The sequence below is a fragment of the Antechinus flavipes genome, chromosome 4 (genome assembly GCF_016432865.1).
Source record: "Antechinus flavipes isolate AdamAnt ecotype Samford, QLD, Australia chromosome 4, AdamAnt_v2, whole genome shotgun sequence".
NCBI lineage: Eukaryota > Metazoa > Chordata > Mammalia > Dasyuromorphia > Dasyuridae > Antechinus > Antechinus flavipes.
Window position 1 is genome coordinate 6,661,174 of NC_067401.1, and position 20,300 is coordinate 6,681,473.

The 20,300-nt window shown below is 34.1% G+C and overlaps 2 protein-coding genes across 2 annotated transcripts; both read left to right on the top strand.

The window, feature by feature from the left end:
* The first annotated feature begins 234 nt into the window (after positions 1–234).
* Positions 235–1,158, top strand: LOC127559995 (taste receptor type 2 member 7-like). Its single transcript, XM_051994206.1, has one exon. It carries the CDS (start codon positions 235–237, stop codon positions 1,156–1,158), a length of 924 nt encoding a protein of 307 aa, XP_051850166.1.
* A 3,463-nt stretch (positions 1,159–4,621) lies between these two features.
* On the top strand, positions 4,622–5,603 carry LOC127558751 (taste receptor type 2 member 7-like). The gene has a single exon (XM_051992023.1). It carries the CDS (start codon positions 4,622–4,624, stop codon positions 5,543–5,545), a length of 924 nt encoding a protein of 307 aa, XP_051847983.1. The 3' UTR covers positions 5,546–5,603.
* Positions 5,604–20,300: the final 14,697 nt, after the last annotated feature.

Sequence of the window (20,300 nt, forward strand, 5' to 3'; positions counted from 1 at the left end):
AATTAACTAAGTCATTGGAAAGGTACAAAAGTGATCCTGATGAAGATACCTGATCAGTGTTCTATATTTTTTAGGCATAAGACAAAAGAGTACATCAACACAAACCAAAAAGTTAACATATTTTAAAACATAAGACATATACATATCATTGTATAGACATTTTGGTAGGAAATCAATAGCAATAGCAGCAATCTTAGAAACTGGGATAACCTTTAAAGTGCTCTCTTAACAAACATGCACAGTCATGAAGAGGAAATGCTGTTGGTTCTAATAGCTGGAGTATTTCTAATAGGAGTTCTAGGGAATGGATTCATGGCACTGGTGAACTGTATTGACTGGGCCAAGAGAAAGAAATTATCAGCAGTTGATCTCATCCTGGTTGTCCTGGCCATCTCCAGAATTAGTCTGTTGTGCACAATGAAATGGAAGAGCTTTCTAATCACTTTTTTTCAGAATGGATTCATTGAGGATCAAAGGATTGTGGATTTCTTATGGGCAACTTCCCACATTTCAAGTATTTGGTTTGCCACTTCCCTTAGCATTTTCTACTTCCTAAGGATTGCCAACTTCTCCCATCCCTTCTTCTTCTGGTTGAAATGGAGAATCAAGCAAGTGATCTGCACATTTCTGGTGGGGCCCCTTTTCTTCTCCTTGATCAGCGAATTTCTACTATTGGAGAAAATGTACTACAATAGAAGCCTTAACAGTAGAGAAAATGAGAGAAATGAATCTCAAGAGGTCCAAGTGAATAAAAAGCAATACTTTATTACACAGATTGGAATAAACTTTCTAAATATTCCTCCCTTCTTTCTGTCTATTGTATCCTGTTTCCTACTAATCCTCTCCTTGTGGAAGCACACCCAGAGAATGCAGCCCAAGGTCAATGCCTCCAGAGACCCCAGTACAATGGCCCACATTCGAGCCATGAAAGCCACACTCTCATTTCTCATTCTCTTGATACTCTATTATATAGGCCTCTACATCACTTTCAAAAACTTCTCAAGATTAAGCTCCATTTTCGGTGTTGTAATAATGGCCTTTTATCCCTCAGGACACACATTGATACTTATTTTATGGAATAGCAAACTGAGACTCACTGCCCTATTGGTGTGGGGGCAAATGAAATGCTATCTAAGAAGCATCCTGGGAAGATGGTAGAAAATGTAAGGCTTTCCAGATTTCCTCCACAGACAGAAAATCACCATGAAATAAAAACAGAGTTGCAAAAATTGAGGGGTAAAATAGTTGTCCTCCTAAATCATCTTGAGAGGACCTCAGAGAAGACTCCAGGGGCTGAAGCTTGTGTAAAATATAAACACCTCCTGACTGACACCATCAACAAATAATAGGTCTTGAATAGGACAGAAATATCATAACCAAGTGTCAAAATCCCCAGGTTAAAGAGAAAATATTACAAACAAAAGAAAAAATAATTTAAATACTGTGAAAAAGCAATCAAGATTTCATAAGATCCATTAGCTTCTACACTAAAAGATCATTGATCTTAGAACATTTTATTTCAAGCAAAGAAACTGGGGTTACAACTAAGAATAACTTGTCCAGCAAAATTGAGTATAATTCTGAATGAAAAAACATATATTTGATGAACTAAAAGACATTGAGGTATTTTTTTAACAAAAACACCTGAACTCAATGGAAAATTTGAAATAAAAAAGCCTGAAGAAATTTAAGGAAATTATTAAAAACTAATTACAAGGCACTGATTAAGGTTAAATTGTTTATTTATGATTGTTATTAGTATCTTAAAACTTATCTAAATTAGTATCTAAAAACTGTTATTAAGGTAGATTAAAAGAAAAGTTGTGCTGAGTTGTATATGATAGGGTTATTTAGTCTAAAAAAATAAAATTAGGTAGTAAAAGATTAAAAGGATCACTTAACTAACTCATAAAAACAGGATGTGAAAGGAAGAAACAACACAAAGGAAACATGTGAGAGTGGAGAGCTGATAATATTGGAATCATAATCTCATCTGGATTGAAGAGGAAATAAAGTGCATATCTGAAGAGGTTTAGAAGTCTCCTGAACTTCTAGAAAGATATGTTTTGTCAATAAAAAGCTATAATGAATATATGTGTGTGTGTGTGTGTGTGTGTGTGTGTGTGTGTATACATATTATATATATGGAATGAATTAAAAAGCAGTGGTTGGTTTTGTGGTATAACTAAGAAAAATTAAAAAGAATAACTTTTTTAAAAATGTGAAAAAGTGATAAGGAAAAAAGCTATAAAACAAACAAACAAAGAATGAAGGCTGAAAATTATGCATATGTTTTAAAAATAAAAAGCTTTAATTTAAAAAAATATGTATGGGAAGGTGTGGTCATTGTTCTTTTGGTCTTCACTCTGGTCTTTACACAGGAATGGCCCCTGATCTTTGGCAGTCATAAGACTAGTGATTATCTCTGCCTTGGTTTAGTATTTCATTTTTCCCCAATTACAAATAAAAACAATTTTAGCATTCATTTTTAAAACCTTGACTTCTGAATTCTCTCCCTTCCTCCCCTTCCACCCTTCTCACTGAGAAGGCAAGCAATTTGATATGGGTTATACATATAGAGTCATGCAAAACATAATTCCATATCATGTAAAAGAAAACATAGATTAAAAAACTTAAGAAAAGTAAAGTTAAAAAAAAAAAAAACAAAGGATGCTTCACTGTGTACTCAGACACTATCAATTGTCTGGAGATGGATAGCATTTTTCATCATAAGTCCTTCAGAGTTATCTTGGATCATTATATTGCTGAGAATAGCTAAATTGTTCATAGCTAATCATATTATTTTGTTGTTACTTAACACAGTAATTCCAGGTTTTTCTGAGAGCATCCTGTTCACCCTTATAGCCCAAAAGTATCTCATCACAATCGCTTACCACAATTTGTTTAGTCATTCCCCAACTGATTGACATCTCCTCAATTTCCAATTTTTTGCCACTTTAAAAGAGTGGCTATAAATATTTGTTATATATAACTTTTTTTTTCATTTTTGTGTTTTATCTCTTTTTGAATCCACTCAGTAGTGATATTGCTGAGTCAAAGGGTGTGCACAGTTGCATAGCCATTTGGGCAGTTTCAAAATGCTCTACAGAATGATTGAATCTGTTCACATCTCCACAAATTATTATTAATTATGTTTCATTTTCCCCATATCCTCTCCAATATTTGTGCTCCTCTCTGCCTTGAAATTGCAAGCAGGACCTCTGTTCCCTTGTAATTAACTACTGGCACTATGCTCTGTCCATGAGGTACCAGCCAAAACTGTGCCAATCAGCACTAGCTGTACTCATTGCCAGGAAATGCTTTCAGATCATCTCTTTTTGATCATTTATCCTCAATTTTACCAATTTAACCAATTATTTAGTCTCTGTGCTGAGATCTCCTGAAGCTGCTTCTGCTATTGCCTGTTCTGAAGCCCTTTGTCGATGTTTTTGTTGCACTCCAGGCAAACTTCCACCTTAATGTCACATATCTCTTTCATCAACTTCCTAAGTTGTCTTAGGCTGAAAAATTGATCACCCTAACCGTTATTTATGTTCTAAAATCAAATTAGTGCATTTTTAAAAAGTATTTTGGAGACAAATAATGGGAGAGTTTAGCTGGGTTGCTGCTTCCAGTCCACTATCTTAGTTCCCTAATTCAGTGAAGGATTTTTCATGATCATACCTCAGAAAATATTGTCTAATATCTAGGATACAGGGATAAATATTGAACTCTTGGACTGGAAATATCTCCACTTATCTGTCAAATAATATTAGTACTATCATCTGCACTGCAGATACAAACTCCAGAAGTGATTTGTATTAATTTGTCATTGTTATAATCCAAGAATTGTTCTGCCTGGAGAGAGAAACATCCAGAGCAGTAGAGTCCCATCATGCTTTTGGACATCTCTCTAACAAAAGACATTTTGAAATCACATTTTATAGAATTCTTGAACCAAAAAATACCAAAATGTGGTAAAGATAATTTTTTGCTTTGTCAAACAGAAAAAAGTTATATAACCTTTTAGCACATTTTTTTCTTAAATTGTTTTCCTAAAAAGATTGAGTTTTTCTACAATCCTTCCGCTAAAGATTTCCTTCAACTACTTCTAACTGGTTATTGGTAATATTTAAAAGAGATTTCTTTAATTAGATGAAGATGATGAAGAGGAGGAAGCTTGATTTCAACATGTAGATTTTGTAGTTTGGTAGACAAAGTTCATTATACACAGCTCAGGCCTTTTGATTCAAATTAAGCTGATCAGAAAGAATAACACATTGAAAGAGAAACTTCATCTCATTTGCATTTAGCAAATGACTTAGTATTGCCAAGATCATTTCACATAAGGAAATAGAATCACCACTCAATTTGGAGATAGTGTTGGATAGATAGAATTAACTGGGCTGTAAGGAAAAACCAGAGGTTTTTCCTTTAAACCATCTTGATGATGAAGTCCTCTCAGGACTACACATTTTTCACTTGGGTAGAAGATCAAAACAGGAAAGAAATGTGACATTATCAAGCCTGAAGAATATTCACATAATTCAGGGATCATTTTTACCTGGTTATCAATCCAACAGAAGTGTTGTTATTTAAGACTAGTAATCTCTCAGTCAACATGCAAAGTAGTGGGGAGAAAATCATATTGGTTCTGGTAGCTGGAGAGTTCCTTTTAGGGTTTTTAGGGAATGGATTCATGGTATTAGTAAATGGCATTGATTGGATCAAGAGCAAGAAGTTTGCGACGGTGGATCTCATCCTGGTACAGTTGGCCATTTCTAGAATTGGTCTGTTATGCACATTAATATCGATTAGCTCTCAACTTATATGCTGTTTTGCTGAATTACTGGTGAATAAATCTAAGGTTGTTGATATTTTCTGGATATTGACCCACCTTTCAAGTATTTGGTCTGCCACTTCCCTGAGTGTCTTCTATTTCCTGAAGATTGCCAACTTCTCCCACCCTCTCTTCCTCTGGCTGAAATGGAGAATAAACCAAGTGGTTTGCATGCTACAGGTGGGACTTTTCCTCATAACTTTGTTTATTAACCTTTTATTATTCACAAAAACTTACAACTTTACATTCAATAGAGAAAACAACACAAAAGCGTTCCCAGAGTTCCAGGTGAATGGAAGTCAATATATCACCCTGCAGGTTATTGTGAACTTCTTGAGTCTACTCCCCTTTACTTTGTCTCTGTCCTCATTTTTTTTCCTCATCCTCTCCCTCTGGAGACATACTTTTCAGATGAAGCTCAATGCTACAGGATCCAAGGACTCCAGCACCGAGGCCCATGTTCGAGCCATGAAAGCAACATTCTGTTTCCTTTTCCTCTTTATACTGTTCAACTTGAGTACATCCATTGCCCAGTGGAGCCACATAATTCCAAATAAAAAGCTGGCTGGGATGTTTGGATTGCCATTGATGATCCTCTATCCTTCAGGCCATTCTTTGATCCTGATTCTGTACAACAGCAAGCTGAGACAGGCAGCCCTCAAGGTGTGGTGGCAGGTGAGATGCTGCCTGAAAAGAAATAAATGAGTTAAATCTTCAGTCTTAGAGGTGTGTTTTAGGTCATAGCGGGAAAGAAGTTAGCCTGTAGCTCTTAAAGAAATTTCTCTGGATTATTTCATTCATTGTAAGAATAAAACAAATACATAGAGTATTGGACTAGGAGTTAAGAAGGTCTCAATGTAAATCATTAAATGGATCCGGTTCTGTAACCATAAATAGTCACTTAAGCTTTCTGAGTCTCAGCTTCCTCCTTTGCAAAATGGCAGCAATAATATTGAAGGGTTTTGGATAAGGATCAGGTAATGTGTGTGCTTATCAGTACTCATGGTCCTTTCTCAATACTCTAGATTTGGTTCAGTCTTGTGGGTCAACTGCAATAGACTTAACTTCTCATACTGAATTGTTGCTTTCTCCTTCATTTACCCCAAGAAGAATACCTAACATTTTAATGATATAAATTTTGTTTTTAGTTTTTCCCAAATGTTATGTGTGAATAAAGGAGATCTACAGGCTCTATATAATCAATCAAACTATTGAATGTATGTTGAATGCAGACCAAACTTTTTTCCACTTTTTAAAAAAGGCATTATATATACAAGACTCACAGGAGTGAGCAGAAGGCCATAAGCGGGTGGAGAAAACATATAAAGTAATCAGATAGTTCTAATCCAAAAAGGAAACTGAATTTGGCTTTGCTATTTGGGCAGCACCTTGACATTTCAAGAAAATCCCTCTCTCCCACTGATTCCTGGATAACCTGTCTCTCCTAGAAAGTCAACATTCTTTGGGGCTTTTGAACAAGTATTCCCCAATTTGTTGGTCCCTTGTTAGAGTCTTTACTGTTTAACTATAATGTTTCACAGAAACCATGTAAATGTCTTCTCTTTTGCTTAAAGAGGTCACTGAATCGGGAAATATATGTTTCTCAGATCACTAGCCCTGCCTCCAGTCTGTTCCAGTAATGATTATCAGGGGACCAGCCATTGTGAAGATGGAATCTGACAATTATCTCTGCAGATCTTCAGCTCCTGGAGAAATGGAAGAGAAAGGACTGTCTATTAAAGTTCTTAGTCAAAAGCACAGCATCAAAAATGCACATACTTTTGTCAGTGGTTTCTGTCTATTAAAGTTCTCAGTCAAAAGCACAGCATCAAAAAACGCACATATTTTTGTCAGTGGTTTCTTGTTGTTGTCCTTTGTTTTCAAAGAAGACCAAAATGACATCACTGTGTTTGAGTCGAGTTTCAGTGTGTCCAATTGTGGCTGATCAGACCAATATGAGCTCAGAATGCTCTGCCACTGAGGAGGGCACAAATAGTCCATATGACCATTTGGGATGGCTTCTTTAATTTTGTGTATTTTGCATGTCCTTGGGGCTAATTCAATTCTGCTTTACTCATAGAGCACAGAACTTCCTCTGATGATGGCATACCAGCTGGATGATCCTCCCATATAAAATAATCATTTTATTTTAAAAGTAAAGGGGTTAGATTATTCTATGTCAGTGGAAATGACATTTCAAAAGAGTGATTCATTTGCTTTTTTACTTCACCCTAAGGACCATAGGGCTTTGCTCATAGAGGGCAGAACTTCCTCTGATGATGGCACACCAGCTGGATGGTCTGTGTCACTGTCTCCTATATCAAACAATCATTTTATTTAAAAAAGTAAAGGGATTAGATTATCCCAATTAACCTTGGAGCTTCTTCTCTGTGTTGCTTCCTCTTATTAGAATGTGAGCTCTTTGAAATCAAAAACTCTTAGTCTTCTGTTAATACCCAAAGTGCTTAATAAATACTTTTTATTTCATTCATTTATTCCCACTGCTTTCTTGCTGACAGACAAGGAGTAATTCAAAATTATTGCATGATTTTCAAGGGGATCGAATCTCATCAAAGGAGTCCTGTCTTCCCATAGTATATGCATTTATGTAAACAACATATATGCTACATAATTAATGTACAATATATAAATATATAAAGTGTGTTTAAAGTCTATATGAAATTATAATATATTGTTACAGAATGTCACATAATATATTACATTATAATATATACACTATATAATTACATTATATGTATATATTATACAAATTTTAAGAAGAAACAGGGATCTTCTAATCATATTTAATTCAATATATATACATTTGCATATGTACATATACATCTCTCTCTATCTATTTAGAGAGAAAGATACCAGATATAAAACAAGATTAGAACTTTCTCCCCATCCCTTTCTGACCACAAGCTATAAATCACTTTTGAAGAAAACATTCAAATGAGTAGATTATATAATTTAATATTGCAGAATAAGTGGATAATTTTTTTTAATCATAAAAATCACAGTTAACTTCATGAAAGAAAATAACAATTGATCCTATAATCAAATGAGACAGCACACAATTTTGTGGACACCATCAAAGCTATTCTGTTTTTTTTTTTTAAATAAGTTCTTCAGAGTTGTCCCTTCTGAGAAAAAAAAAAGAAAACAACCTGATAGTCTGAATACAAATCAAAGCATACTTTTAAACACTTTATTTTGTTTTTTTTAGGGGAGGAAGTTTCTGTTTTCTTTTGTAACATGACTGACATAGAAATATGCTTTGCATGACTACACATGTATAAGATATCAAATTGCTTGCCTTCTCTACAAGATGGTTGGAAAGGGAAGGAGATAATTTGCAATTCAAAATTTTTAAAATAAACATTAAGTTTATTTATATGTAATTGGGGGAAAGTAAAATAATAAATTAATTTAGAATAAAAAAAGAAAGAGAAAGACCAGATCGATGAATTGGGTATGCAACTAGATCAAACAGAAAGGCAACAGATGGAAAACTTCAAATAAGCATAAAATAGAAATTCTGAAAATCAAAAAAGAAATAGATAACATTGAAAACAAAATATTGTTGAATTGATAATTTTAAATAAATAAAACAAATAAACTGTTAGTTAATTTTATGAGAGAGAATTGCCAATATCAAAACTCCTTTTTTCCCCTTCATTTTTCTTGAGTTTTTTTTGGGGGTAGGAGAGTAGAGATCTGTTTTCTTTCACAATATGACTTTTACAGAAATATTTTGTATAACTTCACATGTGTCTTCTTAATGGGGGGATGGAGGAAAGAAAACAATTTGGAACTCAAAGTTTTAAAAACAAATGTAAAAAACTGTTACATGTATCTGGGAAAAATAAAATTGTAAACATATTAAGAAATTTCAAAAAGAAAATTTTATTTATAGAACAAGAAAGACTGTTTTTAAATTTAAGTTTTCAGTAAGGACTACAGCAAGGACTCAATTAGACCACAGATTCAGAGATGGAAGAGACTAAAAGATTCCTATAAGTAGAGTTCCCTCATTTTCAAAAGAAAGTGGGGTCAATAAACTCAGAAGGAAGAGATGAAAAGAAAAATTCCATTCAAGAAAACTATGGAATGTATAAAATACGTGAAAAATTTATGTACTGACACATAAAAATTATATGAATTCAAGTATCAAATAATCTTTAAAGAGAGACCAAATATTTGGAAAAATTAATTCTCATTGTTCAGCCATTCATTCTAATAAAAATGATGATACTCTTCTAATTAATTTATAGATCCAGTGTCATATCAATTAAATTAGTGAATTATTACTGTATAAAACTAGAAAAAAGAACAGATTTCATCTGAAGAAATAAAGATCCATGTATCTCAAAGGAAATTTTTAAAAAGATATAACTGGCATCTCAGATTCTATTGCAAACTATCAAAAAAACTGTTTCATGTTGCTTTTTTTAAAAAGAACATTTAATTAACAAGCAATTCTAAGTTCATAAGATTCAGAAGAAAATGAATTTATTATTGAAATGTTTGATAAATTTAATGACACATTATTGGATGAAGTACTCATTATTGAACACAAACTGCCTTTAAAAAAAATCCCAAAATGAAAAGATCAGCAGAAATTAGATTTAGACCAACATCTAGAATTATGTGTATGTCCTAAAAGGAAACAATACCTAGGTATAAAAAGATAATACCATTATTACCTTCTGATATCACCAAACCCTTCTGAGAATTCTCTATCTTCTACAAACTTTTAGAGTGATTTACCAGAGATTTACTAGTGTTTCCAAACTGTAATTGGACTTAGGAAGGATCTGGACCAAAATCTTACTCTGATCTATCTATCTATAATCTATGACATGACTATTTAGTCATATCATCTTGCCTCTCTGAATCTCAGTTTCTCCATTCACAAAATGGCTGTACTTAGACTTTTCTCCCAGAGTTGTTCCAGATATCAAATCTCCTTGAAGTGTTAGCTATCATGAGCAACAATAAGAAGAAGATACTTTGAAAATAAAAAAAATGGCAAGATGGCAGAGTGGAGGGAGTAACCCAGTTGAAATCTCCCAAAATTCTCTTCCAAAGAATTTAAAAACCATTCCTCAAAACTAATTTGCTTAATAACAGAGCCAACAAAAGGTAAGGATGAGATATTTTCCCAACCAAAAACAACTTAGGAGGTCAGCAAGAGAAGTCTAGACCAGGGTGGAGACTGGCCTAGAGCTCAACGCAGCAGCACCAATGGTGAACATTGAAAATGGCCACAATAGTGGCAGCAGCAATAGCTTCAGAAATTTTCAGCAAAGAGACAATAAAGAGTGAAGGGATCAGATAACTGGTCAAAAAGAGAAGATGGGGACCTTTTGCTGTCCCAACTAGTTCTCATGCTTCAGTGTAATTCTGGGGAAACAGCCAAACAGCCATATGCTACAATATAACTGGGGGAGGGGAGCAGAAAAACCACATCAGCCTTAGCACATACCAGACACCACCCTTAGAACCCTAGCTCAGCACCAGGTAAGTTTCTAAATTCCTTTAGTCTCCAGCAGTGCCAGCCATCCCAGCCAGAAAGAAACAATTCAAATATGGAGTAGGCACAATTAGGATTATCCAGTACCTAGCTCCTTCCACCTTAAGGACTGAAGGGCTGGAATCTGATATTCCTAAAGGCAAAGGAACTTGGAATGCAGCCAAGAATAAATTATCCAGATAAAGTGAGTATTCCCTTCTTTCAGGGAAGAAGATGGACATTCAATGATACAGGTGAATTTCATATATTTCCTATGAAAAGACCAGAGCTGAACAGAAAATTTGGCCTCCAAATATAGAACTCAAGAGAAACATAAAAAGCTAAAAATGAAAGAACTCTTGAGAACTGGTGCAGGTATAATTTAATTTTACTTTCCTCATATAAAAAATAAACTAGAGGCAGAAAGGAGATTATACTAAAAAAGAGGAAAATTGAGATAAAATAAGGGAAATTACATCTCATGAAGAGGCAAATAATATCTGTTATAATTAAGAGAAAGAAGGGAGAGAGGTGAGCATTGTGTGAATCTTATTCTCATCAGATTTGGCTCAAAGAGATAATATCAGACACATTTGGTTTCACAGAGAAAATTGTCTCACCTAATAGGAATGTGGACAGGGAAAGGGGAAAAGAAAAAGGGAAGCTAATAGAAAGGAAAAAAGAAATTGTAGGGGAAAGGTAGAAGAAAAGGGAAAGGGCTATAAAGGGGGAAGACTGCTTTAGGGAAGTCGTGGTCAAAAGCAAAATACTGAGGAGGAGGAAAATGGGGAAAAGAAAGAAAAAAGCAAAATTTGGGGTAAATAAGATGGCAGGAAAGAGTTGTTTTAGTCATTTTAACTGTGAATGTCAATGAGGTGAATAAAAACAAAAATAGATCTAATTAAAAGAGATAAGGAAGGAAACTATATCTTGCTGAAGAGTACCATAGATAATAAAGTAATATCAATACTAAACATATATGCATCAAGTGGTATAGCATTAAATTCCTAAAGGAGAAGTTGAGAGTGGCAAGAAGAAATAGTAAAACTATAATAATGGGAGTTAACAATCTTGCTCTCTCAGAACTAGATAAATCAAACCACAAAATAAATAAGAAAGAAGTTAAGGAGGTAAATAAAATATTAGAAAAGTTAGGTATGATAGATCTTTGGAGAAAATTGAAAGGAGACAGAAAGGAGTACAATTTTTTCTTGGTGGTTTATCAAACCTATACCAAAATTCACCATATATTCAGGCATTAAGACCTCAAAATCAAAGGCAGAAAGGCAGAAAGAGTAAATGCAATTTTTTTCAGATCACCATGCAACAAAAATTACATTCAATAAAAGGTCAGGGAAAAGACACCAAAAATTAATTAGAAACTAAATAATCTAATCTTAAAGAATGAATGGGTGAAACAGAAAATCATAGATATAATCAATAATTTCATCCAGGAGAATGACAATAATGAAATAACATACCAAAAGTGTTAATAAGGGGAACTTTTATATCTTTAGATACTTACTTGCATAAAAAAGAGAAAGAGAATATCAATGAATTGGGCTTGCAACTAAAAAGGTTAGAAAAAGAACAAATTAAAAACCTTCAATTAAACACTAAATTTGAAATCCTAAAATAAAAGGGGAGATTAATAAAATTTAAAGTAAGAAAACTATTAAATTAATAAAAATAAAACTGAGTGGGTTTTATGAAAACACCAACAAAATAGATAAACTTTTAGTTAATTTGATTAGAAAAAGGAAAGAGAAAAATCAAATATTAATCTCAAAAATGAAAAGGGATAACTTTCCACTAATGAAGAGCAAATTAGAACAGTAATTAGGAGTTGTTTTGCCCAACTTTACATCATTAAATTTGATAACCTAAATGAAATGGAGGAATAATTGCAAAAATATAGATTGCTTATATTAACAGAAGAGGAAATAAATTACTTAAACACTCCCATTCTAGAAAAAGAAACAGAATAGCTATTAATCAGCTCCCTAAGAAAAAATTTCCTGGGCCAGATGGATTTACACATGAATTCTACCAACCATTTAAAGTACAGTTAACTCCAATACTAGACAAACTATTTGAAAAAAATAAGGAAAGAAGGATTCCTACTAAATTCCTTTTATGACATAGAGATGGTACTGATACCAAAACTAGGTAGGATGAAAATACTAAAAGAAAATTATAGACCAATTTCCTTAATGAATATTGATGCAAAAATCTTAAGATAATATATTAGCAAAGACATTACACAAAGTCATCTCCAGGATAATATGTCTACACCCAGAGAGAGAATTGTGGGAACTAAATGTGGTTTACTATATAGTACTTTCACTCTTTTTGTTGTTGCTTCCTTGCATTTTATTTTCTTTCTTGTTTTCCCTGTTTGATTTGATTTTTCTTGTGCTGCAAGATAATTGTATAAATATGTTTGCATATATTGGATTTAACATATATTTCTATCATGTTTAACATATATTGGACTACTTGACATCTAAGAGAGTGGGGGAAGGGAAGAAAATTTGAACAAAAGGTTTTGCAAGGATTAATCTTGAAGAATTATCCATACATATGTTTTTTTTCCTAATCTTTTTTTTTTTTTTAGGAAGAAGGGAAAATTTTGGAATGACATGCATATGTTTTGAAAAATGAAACGCTTTAGCCTCATTTCCAAAATATATAGAGAATTGACTCCAATTTATAAGAAATCAAGCCATTCTCTAATTGATAAATGGTCAAAGGATATGAACAGGCAATTTTCAGATGAAGAAATTGAAACTATTTCCAGTAATATGAAAAGGTGTTCTAAATCACTATTGATCAGAGAAATGCAAATTAAGACAACTCTGAGATACCATTACACACCTGTCAGATTGGGTGGGATGACAGTAAAAGATAATGGTGAATTTTGGAGGGGATGAGGGAAAACGGGGACTCTGGTACATTGTTGATGGAATCGTGAATATATCCAGCCATTCTGGAGAGTGATTTAGAACTAAGCTCAAAAATTTATCAAACTGCATAATTTTTTGATCCAGCAGTGTTACTACTGGGCTCATATCCCAAAGAAATCTTAAAGAAGGAAAAGGGATCTGTATGTACAAAAATATTTGTGGCAACCTTCTTTGTAGTGGCTAGAAAATGGAAACTGAGTGGATGCCCATCAAATGGAGAATGACTGAATAAATTGTGATATATGAATGTTATCATATATTATTGTCCTGTAAGAAATGACCAGTAGGATGATTTCAGAAAGGCCTGGAGAGACTTATATGAACTGATGCTGAGTGAAAAGAGCAGGAACAGGAGATCATTATATACTGCAACAACAATTCACTATGATGATCAATTCTGATGGATGTGGCTCTCTTCAACAATGAGATGAAACAAATCAATTCCAATAGAGCAGTAATGAATTGAACCAGCTACACTCAGTGAAAGAACTCTGAGAAATGAGTGTCAATGACTACATAGCATTTCCGATCCCTGTTTTTGTCTACTTGTATTTTTGATTTCCTTCACAGGTTAATTGTACATTATTTCAAAGTCCAATTCTTCTTGTGCAACAAAATAATTGTATGGATATGTATACATATATTGTATTTAACATATACTTTAACATATTTAACATGTATTGGTCTACCTGCCATCTGGGGGAGAGGGTGGGGGGAAGAAGGGGAAAAATTGGAACAAAAGGTTTTGCAATTGTCAATGTTGAAAAATTACCCATGCATATATCTTGTAAATAAAAAGCATTAATAAATAAAATGAAAAATAAAAAGCTTTAATAAAAAAAATTAAAATAAAAAAATAATACAATTGGCCAAATGGAAAAAAAAATACAAAAGCTAATCAAGGAAAACAACACTTTAAAAGTTAGATTTGTGCAAGTAAAAATCAGTGACACTATGAGACATGTCAAATACTTCATGGGAAAAACAACTGACCTGGAAAATAGATTCAAAAGAGATAATATCAGAATTATTGGACTGTTTTAAAAACATAACCAAAAGGAGGACCTGGACAACATCTTTCAAGAAATTATAGAATGAAATTTCTTTGATGTCATAGAACCAGAGGATATTTCATTAGCATTGAAAAAAATCCATCCATGAGGATTCTGGAATGATAATAGAGTGCAGATTTCCCCCACAAACAGAACAAATTTGAACCTCAGGATGATATAGACTGGTGAAAAACTAAGAAGACTTGGGCAGAAGAGGGATACTTTTGGTACAACCCAAGAACATCTAAAGGAAGACCCTGGCCTGGGGATTAACTGGTGTGAAGTGCAAACATTTCCAGGCTAGTTCTCCAAAAACACCAACTAGGGACCCATGAAGCTAGCTGTGTTTGGCTGGAACCTGGATAGAACCAGAGGAACTTTTACCTCTTGAACAGCGTTTGGAGTCAGGGGTCTGGAGACTGAGGGAAACTTTGGATTAGGAACTCCAAATCCAGTTGTGCTGCAGATACATGGACCTGGGAAAGAGGAAACCATCACATTGGAAGTGCAGAAGCAATAGGGCAGGGATGCTACTAGCTGCTGGCACTTGCAGGAGAATGGAACTTTTGATTTGTGATTCTAGGTTAGAGGGGAGAACTGAATTTAAGCTAGAGGCAGCATCCTCCCATCCCATAATTAGAGGTACTTACACTAATATTTCTCATTTTAAAAAAATGAACCAGCAAAGAAGAAAACCCAACCATAGAAATTTACTATAGGAATAGGGAAGACTATAATTCATCTTCAGAAGAAAAAACCGTGAAGTTTTTTTTAAAACTTCTTCTACCCCAAAGAGTAGCATTAAATGGCTCCCTGCTCAAAGAGCATTTAAGGAACTCAAAAAAAAAAAAAAAAACTTTAAAAATTAAATGAGTGAGATTGAGAAAAAATTAATTAAATAAAAACCATCAAAGAAAAACAAGATTATGAAAAAAAGTTAACCAACTAGAAAAAAAGGTACATAGCTTTAGAGAAGAAAATAATTCTTTATAAATTAGAATTGGGCAAGGGGAAGTTAATGAAGCTATAAGAGACCAAGAAATAACAAAATAAAATATAAAGAACAAAAAAAAAAAAGAACATAATATGAAACATAAGAAAAGCAACAGATCTGGAGAACAGATCAAAAAGAGAAAATACAAGAATAATCAGACTACCTGAAAGCTGTGACCAAAAAAAAAAAGAAAGAAAAAAAGAAAGAAAGAAAGAAAAAAAGAAGAAGAATCTTGATACAATAATGCAAGAAATAAATCAAGAAAATTGTTCTGAGGTAATAGAATATGAGGGAAATATAGAAATTTTAAAAAATCCACTGATTACTACCTAAAAGATTTCCTTTGTGGAAAATACATAGAAATAATATTTCCAAATTTGGGGTGGGGAGGGGAACCCAGATCAAAGAGACAATTTTTCAAAAAACAAGGAAAAAAAACAATTTAAATACACTGTGGCTACAATTAGAATTGTACGGGACTTAGAAGCAAACAATAAAACACCATAATTCTAGTATCATATATGCTGGCAATCCAAAGAACTAGGCCTTTGGTTAAAATGTCATATCCAGCAAAATTACCTATAATTTTAAGTGAAAAAAAAATGGACATTCATGAACTTGCAGATTTTCAGGAATTTCTTTCACCCAAATGTGGACTTAATAGAAAATTTAACACAGAAGAACCAATATCAAAGATAAATTTCAAGGAACTTAACATGGAGAGTTTTTTTTTTTTTAAATGGAAATGTAAACCATATGTTTAAGATTGACATCAGGAATTGGGTAGCTGAAAAAAGGGGCAGAATTGAGTATAATCTGAATCTAAAAGACAAAAACGTCTAGGAAAAAGTAAAAATAGTAATTATGTTATAGAAATGAAGAAAGGAAGGAAGTGCAGAGGAAGAAAAAACACAGAGGCCTTAATGGGAAAGGAGGATTCATAGTTCTGAAAACCTACTCACTCCAGGAATGGTTAAATATTCAACACTACTTATGTGCCATGAACAATATACACCATCCTCCAAAATCTCTAAATAAATAAGGTGATTAGAGGAGGAAATAGGATAAGGTGAAGTATAGAAGGATATGTAGATTTATGGCAGTGGAAGGGTGTTTAGATTCATCTGAGTGGGATAAGATATGTAGATTAATGGGAAAGGGATAAAGGGAGGAAAGGGTAGTATAAGATAAGGTGAGGATACAGAAGGATGTTTAGATTTTTCAGAGCTGGATAAGGTGTGTAGATTAATGGGAATAGGATGAAGAGGGAAGGAAAGAGAATGGTTGGGGGGAGGTTGAGTGATAGGCAAGGTAAGGAAAAGAATTAAAGAGGAAAAGTTATCAGGGATAGGAAATAAGAGATATACAGAAACACTGCAGCAAGGATTAAGAATCTGATAAAAAAAATTAGGGCTAGTAATCATTGATCTTAGACAAAGTCAAACTTAAAGATTCAATCAAGAAAGAAATATACAATGGGCCATATTATTGTTTTAGATGCATGTTTATATACGAATAAATCCATATGCATATATATGTGTCTGAATATATGTGAGTATGTATGCATATAGGTCTATGTATGTGTATATATAGATATATGTATGTGTGTGAGTCTGTGGTTGGGGGGGGGATGGTGAATGTGTATATGTGTGTGTATATCTGTGCTTGACTGTAACCTGCTTGGGAGAGGTAGGGAGTAAAAAAAAGGAGTAAAAAGTGCTCAACAAAGAACAAAAGAGCAGCCTATCAGGAAGCAAAGAAAAGTCGGATATCCTGAATATAATTTCTTTTATTACATTGCTTTCTTGAAATGAAAATTTATTGTTATATATTTTATTATTTAATAATTTTTGGTTTATTGCTATAGATTTTGAATCCTCCCTGATCTTCTGCTGGGCACATGACAATCTTTTGTTTTTTCTTTTCTGTCTTTCTTTTTTCTATTCTATTTTTTTCTCATTTTGTATTTAGTTCAATAAAAATTGTTATGAGGATCAAATGAGATAATATACAGTTTCTTCCACAAACAAATAATCAGGCTTTGTGTTTTAACTTGGAGCACCTTCAGCTGTTTTGGCTGCTTCCTGTCAGGACGGTTGTCTGTATGCCAAGGTCTCCAATACGGCTCCCAAAGGACTGGCCTTGGATGGCTCCAATGACATCACCAATAATGATAACAGTGATAAGGAAACTCCAAAGAGAATCTGGATTCCCTTAGGTAACTGAGAAAACCCAAATCCTCTGATTTCCCAAGTTTATATATCCCAAAATATCATTATTTATATGCCCAAGGAAAATGACAAGACTAAGGTGGGTCTGTTGATTAGATTCTGCCCATACCCAGATAGGTAGAAATGTCCCAACAATGACATATTGGACTAAGATGAGAAAGTTGAGAACCAGAGAAGGGAAGAAATGACTTATGAGTAAGAGTGGAGAAAAAAAAGGCAGAAAAAGAAATGACTTGTAAGAGTGAAAAAAAAAAAAAACAGAAAAAAAAATTCTAACTCTACTCTTGACCAGCTGTGTGACATTGGATAAAGCCAAGCTTCAGTCATCTCATCTCTCAAATGAAGTGTTTGGCTAAATGATCTCTTAGTTCATTTCCATCTGGAAAACTAATGATTCTAACAAAAAAAAAAGCTCTTTCTAAAATGGCCATCCTGAGAGTCTTCAAATAATGAAGTTAACTCAAGGACAAGAGAGGGCCTCTAACCCGTGATAATATTTTCTCCACATCATTTGTTTTCAATTCACATATAATCAACCATTAAGCATTTATTAAGCATCTTCTGTATACTAGGTGATGTGTTACTTATACATTCACTGTGTGTGTGGTCTAGGGCTTACATCACTGATGCATATTTTCAGGAGTTTTTTTTTTTTTAACTCATCCTTCCTCCCTCCAAGAAAATACTTCATTAACAACAACAATGACAGCTAACATTTGTATCCTGTCTACTATGTGCCAATCATTTTACTGAGTGCTTTACAATTATTATCTCATTTGATCCTCACAACAACCCTTGCAGGTAGGTTCTGCTATTATCCTTTTTTTTTTTAAACAAATTAAAAAACTGAGGCACACATATGACTTGCCCAGGTCCACATGGCTAGAAAGTATCCGAGATCAGATTTGAACTCAATAAGTTGAGGCTTTCTGACTTCAAGCCCAACACTCAGTACACTATGACATCCCCTACTATGAATTAGAAGGAAGAAAAGGCTTCTCTGATCATGTGCAATAAGGTCTCCTGGAAATGGGTAGATGGTCTTCCATTAAGCTTTTCCTGATGCCATCCCCTTCCTGGTGGTACCTCCCCTCATCCCAATTACATTATTTTTTATTATTCATGAATGTAACTGGTCCTTCCTTTGTGACAAAAGACACCTGGTAAGAGTTTACAGATATACAAATTGTTTCACTCAATAGATCATAAGATCCTTGGAAGCAGGAAATAGTTCATTTTTGTCTTTTATCTATAGCACCTGATATACATTAAGTACTAAATAAGTGCTTTTTTTTGTTCCATGGAAAACTCTATACTTTTTTTGTTTCTGAAAGTTATAACTTTCCAAAATTAAATTCCCTTCTTTCAAATATAAGCCATTTTATTTCTCTTCCCTGTCTGGCTGTGATTGAATGGGTCTCTGGATGCCGACTTCTCTATCAGCCACATGTAGTCTGGGAATATACATCAGTGATGGAAGGCAGCAGATTCTGGCCCTGCCCACATGGTTATAAAATTAGAACTCAAGCAGTACCAGTGTGGTTCAATAGAAAGTGCTACCGGTTTGCAAAAGGAGTCAGATTCAAATCCTAGCTGTGACACCTGGGTGATCTTATACAAGTAACGTTCCCTCTAGAGTTCACCTGCTTTTAGAGGTAAAAGGACTTCCCCACCTTTCCCACCCAATAACCAAAAAAGAATCCTCCTTTAATGTGCCAAGTAGTTCCTGAACCTCTTCCTATAACTCTCCAATGAAAAGGAACCCACTATTTCCCAAGATGATCCATTCCATTTTTGGAATATGCTAATTTATAGTTGGGAAATTTTCCTTAACATCAAATCAAAATATTCCCTTTTCAACTTTTACCCATTGGTTCTGGGATTTGGTTTTTATTTTTTTGTCATGAAAGAATCTTTTGTTTTTGCCTTCTGAAGCCAAACAGAATACATTTAATTCCCTTTCGCCATGATGGTCCTCAAATGATTTGCAGACTGCCCTCTAAAATGGCAGGGATCTTAGAAACTATGGAAAGGAAAATGAGTCAGGGAAAGGATAAAGTCTTTGCCACAGTCACAGTCCTTTCTTGGTTTTCTTCTTTCTTTAGATTTATGATCATAAGTGAATTTTTTAGGAACTTTGCTGTGAGATGTGCATGGCAAGACTTCTGGGGCTGACTTGCCAAGTGGTTAGGGTGGCTATGCTCCTAGCCACTGGCTTCTCTCCCCACCCATCCACCCACATGGAAAATCATGACTTTATGACTCAGAAGTAGAAAAAAAAGATTGATTTTGTGTCCTCTAAACTCTTTGGGGAGCACATACAGGCAAGAAAATATCTTTGTGATAAATATTGTATAAGTGGGGCCTTGGCCAAGCCAAAGTGAGAGTCGAAAGCATTACAAACAGCTCTCCCCTCAGATTGGACACTCACAGCTCATCTTGTTCTTGGTGGTAAAACTGTTACTTGGTAGTAAAATGATTTCAACCTTCAGATGAAAGGCCAGAGGCACACTAATGGCTAACATAAGACCTGCAACAGCTTTTATGGCTGCCGGACAGGGTCATGAGAACAGTCATTTCTTTTGGAAAGCTGGCATTCATAGAAAATACAAAGAAAAATAAATCCCCACGCAGGTCTTTTAACCCTCTCTCCCTACATGGCTGTTGAGTAGCAAGGACTTGAGCAGGTGAGTCCCCCC

Bases quoted from the DNA above. Each gene is read 5' to 3' on its own strand.
- LOC127559995 (XM_051994206.1), top strand. From the start codon at position 235: ATGCACAGTCATGAAGAGGAAATGCTGTTGGTTCTAATAGCTGGAGTA.
- LOC127558751 (XM_051992023.1), top strand. From the start codon at position 4,622: ATGCAAAGTAGTGGGGAGAAAATCATATTGGTTCTGGTAGCTGGAGAG.